The following is a 13,897-nucleotide window of genomic DNA, read 5'->3' as shown; positions in this document are numbered from 1 at the left end:
ATAATAATAATAATAATAATAAAGGAGCAATTTTTATCTAACCTTACCATCAAGAAAAGACCGGATTGCAGATTAGATCTGGCTACTGCTTTTTTTCCCCCTTCCATTTCATCGTTCTCACCCAGCTAAGCTTTCTCCTACTGCTCGATTATCCCTCAGCTTCTCCAGATTTCTTAGTTCAGGTACTGCATTTTCTATTTACCTTTTTACGCGTTGCTGAATTTGCTTTTTTTAGGAGTTTTTTCATGATGCATCTTGTTGTTTTTGTGTTTCTTTCTCGATGGTTTTGTTCTCTTAAATTTTAGGTTGAAGCATGTTGGTTGTGGGTACGGCTTCATTGACGGTGCTGTTTCCGTGTTCTTGTTCTTAGATAATGATGTGATGTGATGTGATGTGAGCAACAATTTGTTCTAGAATTTTATTTTATTTCGTTTTCATTAAAATTGTGCTACCTTGGGTATAGAGTTGGTAGAAAGTTTATTATTTTTGAATTTGGTGTCGCTTTCAAATTTATGCCTGCATCCGGGTCAACAGATTGGGTATTTACTTTTATTTTGATTTTAAAATCAGCTTGAAAATTTAATGTTGATGGTCTGTTCTCAGTGAAAATCATTTGCCTGTAAAAATAAGATATTAACATCTTTTTTTGTTACTTTTCTATATAATGGCGATGCTTGATTTATGGTTGTTCTTAATATTGTTGTGGAGATCCACCATCCAATTTGTACTGATTTATTGGTTAATGATAATGAGGTTTCTATAGAATGTTGATGTGCTATTGTATGCTCATCTGTTTATCTATAGATACAGAAATTTGAACTTTATATTTGGAGTTTGTTGACTGATGGATACCTTGATTATTGCTTTAGCTGCTCAAATGTGTTGTGAGTAATATAGTGAAAAAGCATTATTGGATTTGCAGGAGCAGGGGAGTTTTGAAGTGTGCTCTGAACTGTAAGTTGGTGGTTACGAATTCCTAGTAACAAGTTCGGGATCTCAGTAAGTGGTGCTCAACAGATTAAACCTTATGGGCTCAGAGCCTAATAGATTTTTGCAGCAGCAGCAAGCGCCAGCACCTCGGGTATATTGCTCATAGATACACGCATTTCTTTGTTTTGCCTGTGATCAGTTGCGTGCTTTGAAAGCTAACACATGCCTGTATCCGTAGTGGTTTGAGATATATATTTCTTCCATCAGAATAGGCAAAATTGATATAAAAGCTGTTTTGAACATATATTTTCCGTGACACGTCGCCAGAATTTGTTGTAATTCTGTTATCTCGTTATTGATGATGTCAGGAATATACGACTTAATTTTCACTTTCCAGTGTGGTTTTCCTCCTTTTCCCAAGAAGGTATAATTGGAAATTGATTGAGAGAGAGTGATGTGTTTTTAGCTCAAGTAGTCATTAAGTTATAATCTTTATACTTCTTGAAAGCGATCGCATTAGTCGTAAGTGGGGCCCATTTATGAAAACTTAATGGTTTCCTGGCATCTGGCAAATTTGTATTTCTTGGTACCGTCATGGATGATGAATGCAACTCTCTCAAAGTCCCTTTTTAACATGTAGAATCCATCATTTAAAGTATTACATTGTCTGTATCCAATACTCAATCCATATTTATGTCATACAGGAAATCTATCTGTTTTAGTTACTCTTTTGAGTCGAACTTTTATCATATATCTCCCACTGTATATGAGGAATGAACCGAAGAATCTATTGAATGTGCACCTAGTTTTGTAGAAATATGATTAATAGTATTTGCAATTATAGGTAACTGATTATGGTGTCTAAATTCAAAGCCGAAACTGGACCAATAAGAATGTTTTGAGGCACAAATCTTTGCGGTTGCTATATGATGTTATAAAAATCAGTCATACGTCGTGCACAGTGGTGCAACAACTGCATAACAGTTTCTGTAACTATGTCAAGTGTGAATGGGTGCAAGTATGTGTACAAGACCTGTAAGGGATTTGATTGAAGGGTGTATCTCATCGTAAACTATGCAGTAGGTTGTCTATAGCTTGAGCATTCATCTACCTCTCGCTTTCACACATTTTCTAGCTTGCTTCAATTCAAATAATTTTTGTTTTGTTTTTTAGTAGAATTATACACCATTTACATGTTGACGGCTTCATTTAAAATATGAGGCTGATGATATTCTTTTGGTTGCAGCTCAAGAGGTGGGGAGGATGTCTGGGTGGATTGTCATGCTTTCGTAAACAAAAAGGAGGAAAGCGTATTGTGCCTGCATCTCGAGTGCCTGAAGGCAATGCTGGACCAAATCAACCAAATGGACTTCAAGCTGGTGGATTACCAAACCAGACTGTTGGAATTGCTCCATCACTTTATGCTCCACCATCTTCCCCTGCTTCTTTCTCAAATTCTGGTCTTCCTTCGACAGCTCAGTCACCCAACAACTGCTTCTTGTCTGCCAATTCCCCTGGGGGTCCTTCCTCTACTATGTACGTCACGGGGCCATATGCACATGAGCCACAGCTGGTATCGCCTCCTGTATTTTCTACTTACACAACTGAGCCATCTACAGCTCCTGTAACGCCTCCACCAGAGTTGGCACATTTAACCACTCCATCTTCCCCTGATGTGCCTTATGCACTTTTCCTTTCATCATCTGCCAACATAAAAAGCTCTGATAAGGGAAGCTACATTGCTGCAAATGATCTTCATGCTACATATGCCCTGTATCCTGGAAGTCCTGCAAGCACGCTTAGGTCTCCCATTTCAAGAACACCCGGTGACCGTCTATCATCCTCATTTAATGAAAAAGAGCTTCCTCCTCAATGGAGTCCATCCAATCTCCCATCTGATTTTGAACAGGAGAAATCTGAGTCAGGTAGGCTTGTTGGGCTTCAAGCAGATGGAGCCTCCAAGCCACGCAGGGATTCCAATTTCTTCTGCCCGGAGACATTTGCACAGTTCTACCAAGACCAGTCATCACTTTCTCATTCTGCTGGTAGATTAAGCATTTCCAAAGAATCAGAACCTTACTCCAATAGTGGAAATGGGCAGACCAGGCCAACCAGAATTTCTATTTCTAAACCTGATGCTGAGGAACTGGAAGCTTACAGGGCATCTTTTGGGTTTAGTGCAGATGAACTCATCACTACAACTCATTATGTTGAGATATCAGATGGGCTAGATGACTCCTTTAGCATGGCACCACTTGCATCAAATAAGCCTGCTGAAGAACATATTGTGGATGCACCATCGAAAGGAGCAATGACAGGGAAAAGGCTGGAAGATTTTCCCAGTCCTCAGCTTAATCAAGCGGTGTCCACTCACACTGAAGGAATGTCCTCTGGACGAAATGGTACGTACAACTGCCTTGAAGGTGAATTATCAATACCCCATCATAGAATCTTAATTTGTTACTTTATTTGAATATTTGAAGGTTTCTATTTTGGTGTCCTGCTAGTCAAATTTTGAAGAAACTAACTACACTTGTTAAAATGATGTGATGTTGGATACTTCTTCCCACTTATCTGATAAGGTTTGCAAAAATGGGTTGCTTATATTTTATTTTCAATCATGATGTCTTGGCATAACTGTCTTCCTTATCACATTTCTGCCTCCTAAATGTAGTGATAGTACTGGCTAATTTTTCTATTTTTTATTTTATTATTCTCTCTCTCAGATCAAGTCCAGCAAAAGCATCTTGGAGATGTATCCGGACGAAGCTTACCAAGCATACACATTCTGAGTGACGATGATGATGACATATTCTCTAACATGGGCCCTCGCAGAATATGCCGCAACTATAACTTTGGACTATCAAATTCTGATGCTGAAATTGAGTACATGAGAGCACAAAAACTAAGGAAAGATCGAAGCCGGAGAGGAAGCTAAGGGAAATGAATGGTGGTGATCTGCGGACAGGAACCGTCGTTGCTTGTATTATTTGCAGCTGTAGTTTGTTGTGTGGGGGTTAATCTTGACCAAATATAACCTGCAAGCCAACTGGCTCACTTTTCCATTTGTGTATCCATCGTTATAACAGTGTGTGTGTCTGTCGTATGCTATATTTACTTGAATCTTGCATCCCGGGTATAGACTAGAACCTGGTCTATAGGACATGGAATGTTTTTGTATGTAAATGCTAGTATATGTATGGAATTGAAATGGTAATGGATTTCAACCTTTGTTTCCTAAAGAGAAGTGTGTGATGCCTTTTGATCATACATCATTTCTGTTTCTGCAGATTGCTTATCTTGGTTCAGGTAAATTCACCCCTTGAGAATCTTCTTGCTCCATTTAGGTGTCATCATCTTCTTGGAGATGCACTATACATTATGTGATGTGGGAAATGTATTCTAGAATTTGATTTCTTGTAGCATTAGAATATATTGTTTGAGGCCTAAATTATCTCTCTACATAGTCAATGCATAGGAACAAGAAATTTAGGACAAAGGGACAGTTTGAGATGCATAAAAATCCAGGGTTTGCAAGACATTGATGATCTCTTGACTGTCCCCAAGGCCATGTGAATAAATATAATCAAGGGCTTGAACCCTTTTTTAGTGTCCAATTTAAGGAATAAACTTCTTGCTCATATAGAATTGAAGTATCACAAGAAGAAACAAAATAAACACATCAGTAAAATGAGGATTAGGATTGTTCTTTCAAAGTTCCCTTAATGATTTTAATGTCACTGTCCACCCCACAAGACTAGACTATAATAGTTAATTTAATTTATGTATTACACTGTCAATTGCATGTCCTTTTCTTTTTGGTGTTTATTTATTTATCAAAGTATTCCAAATAAATATTTAATATAATGTTTTAAATAAAAATAATATTTTGTAACACTATTAAAACACTTCTATAACATTAGTGAACACACCCATTATTTAACAACCCCTTCATCATTTTCGTTAAATCTAATGATATTATATATACAAATTACAAATCTTGGTTAATCATTTAAATAACTATCTTCAACGGGTATATATGATTGAATACAAGCATGACATATGACTGTTAACCATACTTTCTTAATGTATAAAAAAATAAAATCAGAGAAGTTTTCCATTAGCATCGGTGCATTTGCCCGATTGATAAAAAATTAAATTTATCTGAGATTAATAGACGCAGTCGGTTCTTTGTTTTTTTTTTTAGGGTATAATAATACTTGAGAATATTATACAAATAAAGAAATATATACAGTCGGTTCCGTATTGTATGCGCTCTGAAATCTTGAAAGATTCTTCAGCAGCGCCTTAACAGAGGAGTTCGTTACTCGTCGTCAACGGCCGCCGCGGCTGCCTGAATTTGTAGCTCATTTTGATTCGCCGGCCTGAAATTGCAGCTCATTTTGCTTCGGCCTTCTCAGGTTTATATTTTGTGTGTATTCCTCTGAGAATCTTTGTCGTTTCCACGGAATATGAAGAAACGGAGCTCTAGAAAGCTACGGCAGCAACCGGAGGTACAATTTCTATTAGTGAGCTCGAGTGTGAACTGTTTGGATTTTATTTCGCCTGTTTTGGAATTGTTTTGACGTGAGAAGGTTTGCAGAGAACCTGGGGTGAAATCCTGTGTTTCGCTTGTACCTGCCTGCAGCTCTCGTGGCGGCGGGTGGTGTTGCGGAAGTGGCTCAATATCTCGGCCGCCGACTCCGAGTTCTCTGCCGATTCTGAGTCTGATTCTGATTCTGAAACAGGTTTGGTGACGACCTCGTCGATTTGCTTAACCTGTTCTGTATTCTGGTTTTTTTGAACTCTTTATTTTTATCTTACTTTTAGGGGTGTTTTTGCAGAATTTTTTGAATGGCCAAGACGTTCGCGGCTCGAGAATGAATTAGTTGGAGTTCAGGTTCACGCAAGTGGTGCGTCCTTTTATTTAGCTTTTCTTCAAAAGTTAACTTTTCTTGTTCAATGCTGCCATGTTGTGAACTTTTTACGAACATTGGAATTCATGGAGATTGCGGCCAATTTATTGCTTAATGGACTGTGTCACTCTCTCTCTCTCTCTCTCTCACATGTAGAGTGATAACGTTGTTAGATGTGCCGATATTGTTCGAGAAGAACATGCTATTTCAGGGAAGTGCGAAGATCTTCTGGGGTATTAGCAATTTGGAAAGAGTATAATGAATAAGAATTTTTTTTTTTTTTTTTCTAAATTTGGGCCAAAATAACTTATTAGATGTCAGTATTTTTCTGGAAATTAGTTTCAGAAATTTGTATCTAAAGATCACAATTGAAGGTTCAAGGATTGCAATGAGATAAAAACAAGACCTTCTAAAGAAGGTTCTTGCCTGTTCTATCTAGCTTGCAGTGAAACTTTTATAGCTTTGTTGTAATATACTGAAGTATGCATAAAATAAAAATTAAAAAGTTATGATGTCACCACAGATAATGACTGAACAAGCAAACCATTAGGAAAATTTGCTCTGCATACATGTTGACTATGGATGATTCCCTTCTTGTGCCTAGTTATGCATTTTAGTTTCTTCCTCTTTCCTATCATGTTTTTTATGTGTACCTAGTTCATGGCTTGGCAGAAGATGTATTGAAATTTCTGTATGTGTGCCATTTCAATTTCAGATGCTCTTCCCATAATAAAAAGACGAAAGTCGGAGACATTAAGAGCTCAATACATTAACACTAAGGAAATCAGGCAAGAGTTTCCATGCATTTTCAAGATCGAAAGTGCTTGATTTTTTATATAACCAGCAAGCTGTAAAATTTGATTCCACTATCTTGTCTTTGGGTTTCACCAGAATCTGTGCTGCCACATGGAATGTAGGTGGCAGAGTTCCACCTGAGGACCTAGATCTCAATGGCTGGTTAGATATTGATGATCCTGCTGATATTTATGTAATTGGGTGAGTCATCATTGCTTTTGTTCCTTATCTAGAATACATTGTTAAATTGTACCTACAAGATCTTGTTCTGGTTCTGCAATCAATATGGTTTTGTCAATGCTATCTTCTGAAGTGATTTTCATGAGTTTGCAAATTATTCTTGCACAGTATCTCACTTTAAATTTTACAGTTATGTAGCCAAGCTCTTTTGTCTGGTTAGATTAATTTCATTCACTTTCTTGCTGTTAAATTTTTTTCTAATTTTGGCATGCATTGAACAAGTAGCCTTCAGGAGATCATACCACTAAATGCGGGTAACATATTTGGAGCTGAAGATAGCGGCCCAGTTTCAATATGGGAAAGCATAATACGGAGAACACTAAGCAGAGTTCCTCCAGTGACTAAGTTCAAAAGCTTCACTGATCCTCCTTCTCCATCAAAGTTTAAACCATCTGAAGATGCCCCAGACAGAGTAGATGATATTGTACTTGAGTCTGACAGTGACAATGAGGAGGATATTTATATATTAAATGAAGAATCAAATATTTTTGAGGAAAACAATGGTGGCTTGACCAAACCAAAGAATCATGCTGCTCATCCACAAGTCTTCAATGACTTCAATCAAGAGTTTCAAGGACATTATTCTTATGCGAAAAAGCTGGACAAAATCAACTGCTTTAGGACAGAGAATTCTGGAGAAGCTGCAGAAGCCACAAGTACTCAAAAAATAAATAAGATAATCAGAACATTAAGTGGGACAGAGAGGATAGGACTAGCCTGGCCAGAGCCACCTCTTCATCTCTTACCTCATCATGTTTTGGAGAGACCCACTCTGTTAAAATCTTCTAAATCTTTCTGCGGTTCTTTGAAATCAAGAAAGGTTCATGATAGTGGAGTACTTTCCGACTTAGTTTCACTTGCAGAGCTTGACCTTGAGTCTATAATAAACCATAAGAGAAGGCCTCCATATGTTAGGATAGTAAGCAAGCAAATGGTTGGCATCTTAATTACCATATGGGTTCGTAGGGGCTTACGAAGGCATATACAAAACTTGAATGTGTCTACTGTTGGTGTTGGAGCTATGGGCTACTTGGGCAACAAGGTTTGTTCTGACTCAAAGCTTACATTCTGGTGACAAAAATCTGAATTTTCTTATCTTTTCATTCTTTTCGAAAGACTTAATTTTAAAAATTAAATTAATTTGGCATCCTTGCTAATCAAATATCATGCATCTAAATGTGACTTATGTTGTTATAATTGAAGCTGTATAACTTTCTGCCAGGGATCAATATCAGTCAGCATGTCTGTACATCAGACACTCTTCTGTTTTGTTTGTACTCATCTGACATCTGGCGAGAAAGAGGCGGATTCCATCAAAAGGAATGCCGATGTGTATGAAATACATAAACGGACACAATTCAATTCACTTGCTGGTATACAACTTCCTAAAAGTATATATGCCCACGAGTGAGTGCATCATCTTAACCCTTTGTTTTTCAGTTTCAATTAGGGTAGAATTAAGGATGGTTAAGCCAAGTCTAGGATAGTGTTCTTATATACTACATGGAAGAAATATGAGGTTGGAATCATTTCACTCAGACAAATATGAGAACAAAGTGGGGAAGTTAACAAGGTTGTCACAAAAATGTTGCCAAAGACCATTCATCTGCATTTATTCTCATGAACTGCACAAAGTAGATATGTCTTGGTCTTCATGCATTCAACTATTAATTATTGCACTGTTCTGCTCTTTAGAAATGCTTATTTGTTACTTGAATACTGACTAACCATTGACAGATAAAAAATACTGCAATAATTAATGCAGAAAAAAGAAATGTTTTCAATCTCCCCAAATTATGCATCTCCTCCCCTTGCATGCTTTGAGCCTGTTTAAGTTTTCCTCTTATGATTAAAACAGTCTTCTCAAAACCTGGTCTGATTTAAGAGGCTTCTATGCAAAATCATATTTGTATGGGTGCATGGTAATATGACTCCACGCTGTCATTGTTTTGAAGTAGATTGCTAAGTTTAAGAAGTGTCCAAGTACTTCACATGTTATGTTGTAAGGGTACCCTTCAAGTGATATATATGTGACATTAGAGTGATAATTTTATTTTTTTGTATCTATTTATTTTTGTTCTTGTTTCTTTCATTTTTAATTTTGTTTTTAGGAGAAAAGTTACTAAATATAACCCATAAGAGTCACATAATTGACATCAAAGTTTATTTGTTGACAGGAGAATAATCTGGCTGGGAGACCTAAATTATAGAATCAACTTACCATATGAACAGACCAGGGAACTGATTTCCAAAAAGGAATGGTCTATATTAGCCGAATTTGATCAGGTGATTTTTACTGATCTGTTTCCCTTTCCTCTTTAAGCTGTTGAAGTTCTAACACTGAAATGCATTAAATTTTTATTGGTGAGGGCATGTCTATAGTTGTCTTTGGCTTTAATTTTTTCTAACTATTACTGGGATCACTTGGATAACTTTTCCGTAACTGCAAATTATATATCAAGCCTGCGATTAAATTCTATTAAGCTCACTTGCATTTTTAGTAAACCAATCGCATCTGAAAGTTAGCATGTTTAGATAGTTAATGTTTTGATTTTGTGGATAAGAAAAAAAGAGCAATACCTGCTCAATTGCTTGACAAGTGAAAAGTATTTAATCTCGGTGAAATGACACCTGCAAATGTTTCAGGTTCTACCTGCCAATAATTTTGTTAACCATAATGAATTAAGCAGTGAATATAAATCAAGACATCCATCATGATTACCAAGATATCATCATTGTAACTGTAAGGGATATCATACAAGATATATAAGAGATACAGAAGTACTGAAATTGAGAGCATGAACTTTCATAAATAAATAATAGAAAATGGTAAAACACTTTATTTTGCCAAACTTAAATGGTGAACAGAAAAATGAAGAGCGCACTCTCTATCATATGATATTTGTTTCATGTAATGGTGTTTGTAACAAGTTGATTTTCTAAGTATAATCTTTATTTTCTATAATCCCCATTGTTACTGGGTTACACTACACAGCTGACTTTTAATGGCACTGGCATAAATATGCCCCACGCTTCTGAAGTACACGGCTGTGCAGATTCTATTGTGATGCATTATAGCTGGAGATATGAAACAAAAACTGAAAATTCAAGCACTACATCTACCATAATAAAGATATGCATTGGGCTTTCATATTTACTGTGTTATTAATTTAGTTGCAAATTGATAGTTTAAATTTTCCAAGGACACTGAACATTGCCCTCCTTTACAGCTCAATAGAGAGCTTAAGAAAGGCCGTGCATTTGATGGATGGTCAGAAGGTTCTTTGAACTTTGCTCCTACTTACAAATATGAATTCAACTCTGATGCTTACTGTGGACAGGATCCTGGTCCTGGGAGACGAACACCTGCATGGTATGCATTTTGCTTGTCTAAATATAACCATTCCCCATCATATGGCATGTGGCAATCATCTGATTTTGTTTCATCGTGAGCCATATCTATAGCCTATTTGTGTTAATATTTTCTGCCTGCGGTGTAAAAGGTTGATTTTCAATCTGTCCTTTTGCTGTCCCTCGCTAATCTTTGTTCCTGTATGCATGCTGAGTAAGCTGGGAGCTGGGTCACCTTGTTTAAAATAGTTATACTACAGTTTCCCTTGAAGTCTTCTTAATAAAACTAAGAGAGTTTGACGAAGCTTTGGATGTTCATTTTAGTTTCTTCCCGTACTTTTTTCCAATTCAGTCTATCATTGTTTCTTTCCTAGAAACAGGACATCCAGCACTCATTTTTAATTCAAAACATCACATCTAACAACTATTTGCACTTCAAAACATCAAAACCAAGAAAGTAACACAAGTGGACACCCCCTATATATAATGACAAATGTTGATATATTCTTGGTCACTTATGTTGGTAGATTTTTTATCACTTATGTTGGTAGGTAGCTCTTCTGGATTCTTATTTCAACTCACTTCTGTTCTGTTTGCACATATAAGTTTGTACTTATGTATACAGTGAAGTACAGTATGCTACTTTATAACACCTCCAGGAGCTGTTGCATTTATGAATGCTCCCTAATTTCCAGGTGTGATCGTATTCTCACCTTTGGGAGTGGTATGAAGTTGTCAAGTTACAGGAGATCTGAACTTAAGCTCTCTGACCACCGCCCTGTTACTGCCTCCTACACTGTAGAAGTTGAAGTATTTTCACCAAGGAAATTGCAACATGCACTCACTTTTACTCATGCAGAGATTGAAGCCCAGGGTATTGTCACATAAATGGGGCTCATCCGTGAAATAGACCATCATGTAGTTATTCCCATTGTAGTAATAGTCATTCAGAAGCATGCTGTGAGATTACTCAACTACAGCATGTTTGCTGATAAGTACATTGCAGATCCTATTTATTTGCAGAAAATGTTGAAAGATGTAGAAGGGCTTGTTGCTTGTGTTCTACTGGAAGTTGGCAGGTGAGCTGTCACACATCCATTCTTTCGATTCTTTATTCTCTATAGAAGCTGAGCTTTCTTCACAAATGGCTTGCACGTCTACTTCAAGTGTAGAAAGAGGGAGTAGCCTTCAGGTTTGTGTTCGGGAACCTCCCTTGTTTATGTTATTCCAATTGTACAGTCAGTCAGTATTGTATGTTGTCTTTTTGCTTCTTTTGGTGAGCAGTCCAGATTCAATAAGTCTTATAATCCAATGTTGAAGGATTCTTGTTACATTCTGATGCACATATTACCCGTTTTTCTTTTCGGTTTTAGTAAGTGTGAACATTTGCAGCAACGGAAGTTTCATTGATACACACATGAATTATATACATCGTAGACTCATATTGCAATGTGCAGTGCATACTGGTAGCCTGTGCTGCATTCACATATACATGCTGTTGAAAAATAGTGAGTCCTGTCTTCTTCCCTGGACACAATGACTCCCTCTTGGTCTGAATGTTTCAGGTTTTCTCAACCAATACTGCTCGAACCTCTGCCTCGCATACTCCATGTAATCAAAATTGATGTTGCTCACGTGTGCCTGCAGGTTAGGGACATTAATACCCGACATCCACATACATGCAAGAAAGCACAAAGAGATTGCTCTAGTTACCGAGATTATTCCCCATAGTCCCCAGAAGATGTGGCTGGCTAGAGCATACTTTTCGACGTCATCCAACACTTGTTCTATGGCAGCTTCGCTCGGTTCTTGCCCTGCATTTATTTTAAAAAAAAAAACGGTATAAAAGTTATGTTATATATGTCCTAGTGAATCTAGTATCCATCTTTAATTTGATCCAGTTTTATGTGGTGGCCTTTTGTCATTTAACCAAGTAGAAGAACAGGATAAGCATCAAGGCTTTGGGGCCATGGAGATATGTCAGATCAGATTTCCAGCCACATGCAGGTTGTCCCTACATTACATTGCCAAGGAGCAATCAAAGTGTACCATCGTGACAGCTAAAAGATCAAAGGCTTTCTTGTTCTAAAGGAACAAGAAATTCATCTCTACACACCACTAACCTGCAGATTTCAGGTAATTTTGTACGAATAGTCGCTGCTCCTTTCGATCTGTCATGACATCAAAAAAACATAAAGAGATAAGAATACAGTACCTGCGAAATTATGGCAATTGAACTTTTTGAGTGCTAACCAGGGTACTTGCTGTAGTCCAGGACATGAGGTGTATCCGTGTGATAATCTGCAGCCATCTCGCAGAAGTGATTGGCGATATCATATGCCACCGGATTGTAACTCGCATATTCATAATCCTGAAGTCAGTAGGAAATTGAGCATTCAAAGAAACCATTAGATTGTCTGGTATGCATGCTTATTTATATGTAGTCTGATCATAGTATCGGGACAGAAAGAGACACATACAATTATCGTAACAGATTCGTTCTTGCCATCGATCATTATGTTTCCATACTGCAGGTCATTGTGGCAGAACACAATCTCTTGATGTTTCCCGGACACCATTTTCTCCAACAAGCCGAGTTCCTTCTCCAATCGATCCAGCTGATGCTCCTTCGCCACACCGGGAGCGCACAAAGCTTTGGCCTCGGCAAGCCACTTTCTGCAGGCAGAAAAAAACCTCATTAAGAACTTAAAAGCCAAAGGTAAGAATCCTTCAAGTTAAGACAGGTACCTCATTCTATTCCACAAGAGAACCCTTTTCGGACCTGGCATGTCCAGCTCATGAAACTGCCTCATTTTTGCAGCTATGAGGCCCGATATTTCCGGGTTGCGAAGATCGCCCGCCGACAGAGTCTGGACCAGAAGAAGACATCAACCAGATGGTCAGAATTCAGAAACAGTGTCTACACTAGATTGGAAAGTCTTGAGCATATATATACATACATACCCTTGCATGAATGAACTCCTCAACTCTACCCTTGTGGAACTGCCCTAGAAGCTTGGGACCATATCCTTGCTCTGACAAGCACTTGAATGTCTGAATCTCGTGGTAGCGGTCGAAGAAAATGTCGAGGCCATCGCCGTATATCCGCACCAACACTGTCCGGGTCCGGCGAGCATTGCCGCCGCCGCCGTCGTCGTCGGTATAATTGGTAGGCCAGGAGATCTGGTAAACGAGATTAGTCATGGCGCCGCTGAGATGAACCAAATTGAGAGCAGTGAAATCAATGACGTCTCCCCATTTGGAGGCAAGTGATATTAGCTCTTTGATGAGGTCCTCAGGCAGAAGAATATCTTTTACATGTACATGATAATATCCTTCAGCCTTCACCGCCATTGATGATGATGATGATGATGATTGATCCGAAAGAGTGAGTTGTACCTGGTGGATGGAAATTGGAAATTGGAAATTGGAAATGGAATCTGGTTGGATCTTGGTCTTGCATCGAATTTATAGTGTGGGAGAATAAGAATAATTAAGTTCTCTGTCGGAGTATCTGAGAAAGGGAAAAGGAATCATCAATCAATACATACGCTAGCGACGCTATTGAAACGCGTGTGCGTGTCACGCGGTGCATGCAGCTGGGGCTCCGACACCGACTCACGCACACGTCTGAAAATAATAAGAGTAAAAATCATTTTTTGTCC

General features: G+C 38.0%; 3 protein-coding genes across 8 annotated transcripts; 2 read left to right on the top strand and 1 right to left on the bottom strand.

Annotated features, from left to right (window-relative positions):
* Positions 1–18: 18 nt before the first annotated feature.
* On the top strand, positions 19–4,157 carry LOC127246763 (uncharacterized protein At1g76660). Of its 2 annotated transcripts, XR_007837765.1 has the most exons (5): positions 19–182; positions 923–1,081; positions 2,177–3,332; positions 3,414–3,512; positions 3,657–3,783. XR_007837765.1 is itself a non-coding variant. In XM_051268305.1 (4 exons), the coding sequence occupies exons 2-4, from the start codon at positions 1,028–1,030 to the stop codon at positions 3,866–3,868; spliced, it is 1,422 nt and encodes a 473-aa protein (XP_051124262.1). In that variant the 5' UTR covers positions 19–182; positions 923–1,027; the 3' UTR covers positions 3,869–4,157. The 2 variants fall into 2 exon arrangements, 1 of the variants encoding a protein (XP_051124262.1); XM_051268305.1 differs by lacking the exon at positions 3,414–3,512 and having other exon boundaries at positions 3,657–4,157.
* A 1,004-nt stretch (positions 4,158–5,161) lies between these two features.
* Positions 5,162–11,738, top strand: LOC127246409 (type I inositol polyphosphate 5-phosphatase 1-like). 3 transcript variants are annotated; one of them, XM_051267756.1, is made up of 10 exons: positions 5,165–5,444; positions 5,534–5,678; positions 5,775–5,843; positions 6,562–6,634; positions 6,738–6,842; positions 7,107–7,923; positions 8,104–8,288; positions 9,059–9,167; positions 10,223–10,254; positions 10,928–11,738. In XM_051267756.1, exons 1-10 carry the CDS (start codon positions 5,403–5,405, stop codon positions 11,118–11,120), a joined length of 1,770 nt encoding a protein of 589 aa, XP_051123713.1. In that variant the 5' UTR covers positions 5,165–5,402; the 3' UTR covers positions 11,121–11,738. The 3 variants fall into 3 exon arrangements, with proteins under 3 accessions (XP_051123714.1, XP_051123713.1, XP_051123712.1); XM_051267755.1 differs by having other exon boundaries at positions 5,166–5,444; positions 10,112–10,254; XM_051267757.1 differs by lacking the exons at positions 10,223–10,254; positions 10,928–11,738 and adding an exon at positions 9,877–10,098 and having other exon boundaries at positions 5,162–5,444.
* LOC127246410 (probable choline kinase 1) lies at positions 11,618–13,586 on the bottom strand. Of its 3 annotated transcripts, none has more exons than XM_051267760.1 (7): positions 13,197–13,586; positions 12,981–13,102; positions 12,713–12,908; positions 12,486–12,603; positions 12,356–12,403; positions 11,946–12,046; positions 11,618–11,873 (listed from the first exon to the last, which is right to left on the bottom strand). In XM_051267760.1, the coding sequence occupies exons 1-7, from the start codon at positions 13,584–13,586 to the stop codon at positions 11,715–11,717; spliced, it is 1,134 nt and encodes a 377-aa protein (XP_051123717.1). In that variant the 3' UTR covers positions 11,618–11,714. The 3 variants fall into 3 exon arrangements, with proteins under 3 accessions (XP_051123717.1, XP_051123715.1, XP_051123718.1); XM_051267761.1 differs by having other exon boundaries at positions 11,774–11,873; positions 11,995–12,046; XM_051267758.1 differs by having other exon boundaries at positions 11,618–12,046.
* Between the last annotated feature and the right edge of the window lie 311 nt (positions 13,587–13,897).

Source organism: Andrographis paniculata, unplaced genomic scaffold (assembly GCF_009805555.1).
Source record: "Andrographis paniculata isolate CXL003 unplaced genomic scaffold, ASM980555v1 Contig30END, whole genome shotgun sequence".
Classification (NCBI taxonomy): Eukaryota; Viridiplantae; Streptophyta; class Magnoliopsida; order Lamiales; family Acanthaceae; genus Andrographis; species Andrographis paniculata.
This window is presented reverse-complemented; position numbering and strand designations above follow the sequence as displayed.